This window comes from Anopheles gambiae, chromosome 3 (assembly GCF_943734735.2).
Source record: "Anopheles gambiae chromosome 3, idAnoGambNW_F1_1, whole genome shotgun sequence".
Lineage (NCBI taxonomy): Eukaryota > Metazoa > Arthropoda > Insecta > Diptera > Culicidae > Anopheles > Anopheles gambiae.
Genome location: NC_064602.1, coordinates 19,123,923 through 19,127,858, shown reverse-complemented (window position 1 = coordinate 19,127,858; position 3,936 = coordinate 19,123,923). Strand labels below are relative to the sequence as shown.

The 3,936-nt window shown below is 44.1% G+C and overlaps 1 protein-coding gene across 1 annotated transcript; it reads right to left on the bottom strand.

Moving 5' to 3' along the window:
• Positions 1-54: 54 nt before the first annotated feature.
• Positions 55-2,040, bottom strand: LOC1279822 (zinc finger protein 239). Its single transcript, XM_061662969.1, has 6 exons — positions 1,822-2,040; positions 1,278-1,748; positions 1,070-1,216; positions 694-994; positions 494-621; positions 55-424 (listed from the first exon to the last, which is right to left on the bottom strand). Exons 1-6 carry the CDS (start codon positions 1,957-1,959, stop codon positions 65-67), a joined length of 1,545 nt encoding a protein of 514 aa, XP_061518953.1. The 5' UTR covers positions 1,960-2,040; the 3' UTR covers positions 55-64.
• Between the last annotated feature and the right edge of the window lie 1,896 nt (positions 2,041-3,936).

The window sequence follows — 3,936 nt, the reverse complement described above, 5'->3', positions numbered from 1 at the left end:
TTACTTGCTTCTTTTTCATGGCTTTGTTTTTGTGGGTTTTGTTCACACTTTTATGGGGGTCCTATCACGCTGTAAGCTTTGACTGGTGCGTGTACGAGCTGCCGTCCTCATAACCATCCGTTGCATCTCTTTCGTGATGTTGGAAATGGTGTGGCGTCGTGTGGCAATTGGCCCAGCTGCCCGGGAACACCATGTCCTCTATCGTTTCGTGCTCGAGATTCAGTCCAGCGTCTCTACGGGTGGAATATGTTGATGGAATGGCGTTTGGCGCTGTGCTGTGGGAAGGCGCGCCATGGGAGGACTGTGCCGACTGACGCGGCGGAGATTTGATGCAGATCGTTGTCGGCCGGGGTGCGAGTAGTTTTTCCACGTCAAAGTTTTGTCCGCAAATGTTGCGTTTTTGGTGTGTTTTTAGATCGTTTTTCTAAAACAAAGGGAAATATGGAAATAGGAATGATTGGTCTTGTCTTCTAACGCGTGATGGTTGAATTACCTGTGCATATCCCCGTCCGCAGGGGCACCGGTACGGTTTCTCTCCCGTGTGTGTGCGAATGTGGATGCGAAGCTTATCCAGCCGTGAAAATCCACGCCCACAAGTAGGGCAGACGTACGGTTTTTCACCTAAATAATTTAAAAAAGAACACCAGTAAATAATCCATTTAAATGCATTCGTCTCGACAGGCACCCGCCTACCCGTATGCTTGCGCATATGCATCACGAGATCGGACCGACGTGGAAAGCCTTTCCCACACACCGTACACTCGCACACGCTTTGGCCGTTGTGGCGTCGCAAATGGACGCTCAAGTTGCTGGACGAGCCACAGTTATGGCCGCAGATGTTACACAGATAGATACGCTTCGGCTCAGACATGGACTGCTGTTCGGGCGTGCTGTTTGGCGCGGCAGTAGCCTCACTCCAGTTGTGCGTTTTCCGGTGGTTGGTGTAGTTGGATTTCGTTTTGAACGTCTTGCCGCACACCTCACACTCGTAAATCTGTTCAAAGATAGAGCGAACGTAAGTTTGTATGCTGAAGAAGTATAGCAGCTTAAGTATAAATTAACATTTTACCTGTGGTTTGACCGATTCGGGCTTTTTCGGTCGATTATTCACATTGTGATTGCTGGAGGAATCTATTCGCAGCGTTTGAATTTGGCCGTTTGGTCGGGCCGATTGAGAGGTAGCTTTCTGTTTGTTTTTCTCACGTGTCTTGGAGTGCTGAAAGAAATTAGGACTTTTTAATCATGATCCCAAAGGACGCGAATCACCGTTTCCCTACCTCTGCCTTATTGATCCCTGTAAGCTTGGGGATGAACTTCGATTTGTTCCCGCTGCGTTGGCTAGTGGATAAAGTGTCCTTTGCTTCATTTTCCGACGATTCAGCCTTTCTTGCTTCCACAGTTGTAGCTCTTAACTGTTCTGTTGTATTATCATTTCTACACTGCTTATCACTAGCTTGAATCGAGCTGTTTTCTCCTTCACCATCATGCTCATGCGGCTTACACTCAGATTGGTTGGAAAATGTATCCTCCTGCTCGTACCCATCGTAGTCAGAGATTCCTGGCGATTCACATTTAATAAACTCCACCTGCAACAGCTCCTTGTGAAGGGATGGTTCGTCTTGCGGCACCAATTTCCGTTCAGCTTCATGGAACGATTGAAGACAGCTCTTACGGAACTCCACAATACTTTCTACGGTGGCGATGCATTTGCTGCAAACGAGCTTGGAGAATGGATCACTTTCAGCCACCTACGGATGTGCAAGTATAATATATTAATTGCAAAAGCTTTATAGCTTCAACATTCACAAAAACCACACTCACCTCTAGGTTTGTTAGAATCTTTACAATCGCCGGAATGTCGATAGTTTGGTGGTTGAAAATGTGCTCCAAAGTATCACTGCTCGCCAGACAAAATCGACAAACTGAAATGCTTTCACTGAAGCTGGTAGTTTCTTGCATTTTTAACGATTTTCATCGAAGAAAGTGGACCCCCAGCACAGAAATGTTTACAGTTTTGGTTGTTGTTGCTGATTTGTTTACATTATCGTAACGCTGTCAAGCAACGGACAATGCGCAGACCAAAAACCGGTTTTCTTGAGCTCGGTAACGCTTCAAATCGGAGCAATTTTTCCTCGCTGGCGATTGTTTTTGTAAGTCGTTGCGAGGGTTTTTGAGGGTTCTAGATAGCCGCCAAAAAACTCGCGCTGGTGTGCGATTGTGTTGGTGGGCAAGATTAAATGGCCAAACAAATATAAACACTCCACCAACCCCCCCCCTCCCCAACACATTTCATGTTTGTGCCATATTAGCATCTACGCTCCGCCGTCTCACTTGCTCATACATGCTCCGCTATTGCAGTAGCTGATCCCTGGTGGTGGCTTTTTATGCACAGTCTTCATTTGCGGGTTATCTTGACATTGAGGGAATTGGGTATTGAACTTTTAACGGTGCTTTTAGTAATGTATTAATTTCGTTCCAGTCGCGTGCCATACCAACCCAAGTGCCACAAATCCACTAAACGACCACTAAACGGCTTCTAAACGACTCAAGTTCTCTACCTAAACGGAATATAGAAAGACTTCGTTTAGCAGACGGCAAACGACTCATGCATTCTAAAAATAGCAAAAAAGCTGGTGGCGCTCTCTGTTGGTGGGATACCCTAACCAGTTGAGCTTCATCGCTTGGAGGAGAGCTTAGCTTTCTCATTTCCACTGTACTGTTGTATGGTTTCGCATTGAAGTTATGCATCGCTAGAACTAGAACGGCGATACGATTGTTTAAATACTAAACTCCAACGGAAACCACCAGCACTGAAGCAAGTGAGATTTGAGTAATGGTCGTTGGTGTTGATACCCACGTATCTGACCACACGACCATTCATATAGTTTTTTGCTCAGAAAGTTAGAAGGCTATATAGGTCATGATAAGATAAAACTTGTCGAAACACATTGCAAGAAAAGGAGATAGCAATATAATGATGAGTTGTAATACGCCATCTATTGATCAAACCAATGAAGCTGTGGAGCTTTCATTTTTTTTTCTTTGGATATTCAATTTTCCAGTCGTTTAAGCTTAATCTGTGGCGCTTGGGAATTGATAGTAATCAGACAAAAACTACCTAATTTAATTAAATTCATTTCAATTTTCTCAAATCTATCATTTTTCGCAAGTTACACAGACTTTAAGAAAGTTTTTTTAATTTAATTTTATTGATAATTCATTTATTTTCTTTCTAAATTACAGCCACAATAACCCAGAAAAGCATCAAGAGTAAAGAGCATAAACAATTGTTCAACTTTTTTCCCTTTTCTTTGGTGGCCCATTCTCAGTTGAACACGCCGTATTGACACGGCCAAGAAGTGTGGCAACCGTACACCAGTTTGCTTGGTCCATGAATGCCTCTTTCTACCTCTGGCTGTACCACCCACTTGATTTAACTACCAAGCTCGCTGCGTGTCTCCGTGTATCAAACAATCTGGAAATGGTGGGACATACGATTCATTTCCCAGAGACGGGTGCGTGCCAATCGGAAACGAAGCGGACCTGTGGGATTATAGCAATTTGACAGCGTGTTCCTTTTTACCTCTTTCTAATTACCTACTGCAACTTCACGCCCTTGTGACACAGCATTTCATTGTGTTAATCTGCAAGGTGAAGAAGAGCACCCCTTTATCCAATGCTTATCAAGGATTTATTAAATAAACTTACCTGTCACCGGATTTGAATTTCATTCAAAATAATCATCCAAATTGAGCAGTTCTATTTTGCATCAACCACCAAGTTGTATAAATTTTTCCCGCGTCCCTGTGCGCGAAAGAGACGGTACGACAAATCGAGCGAGAACATACGTATATGATACGCGTAGATTGTCACCAACACAACAAAAGGCTTAAGGACAAAGGTTGCCAAGCAGTTGTTGGTGTGAAGTGGGAAAGG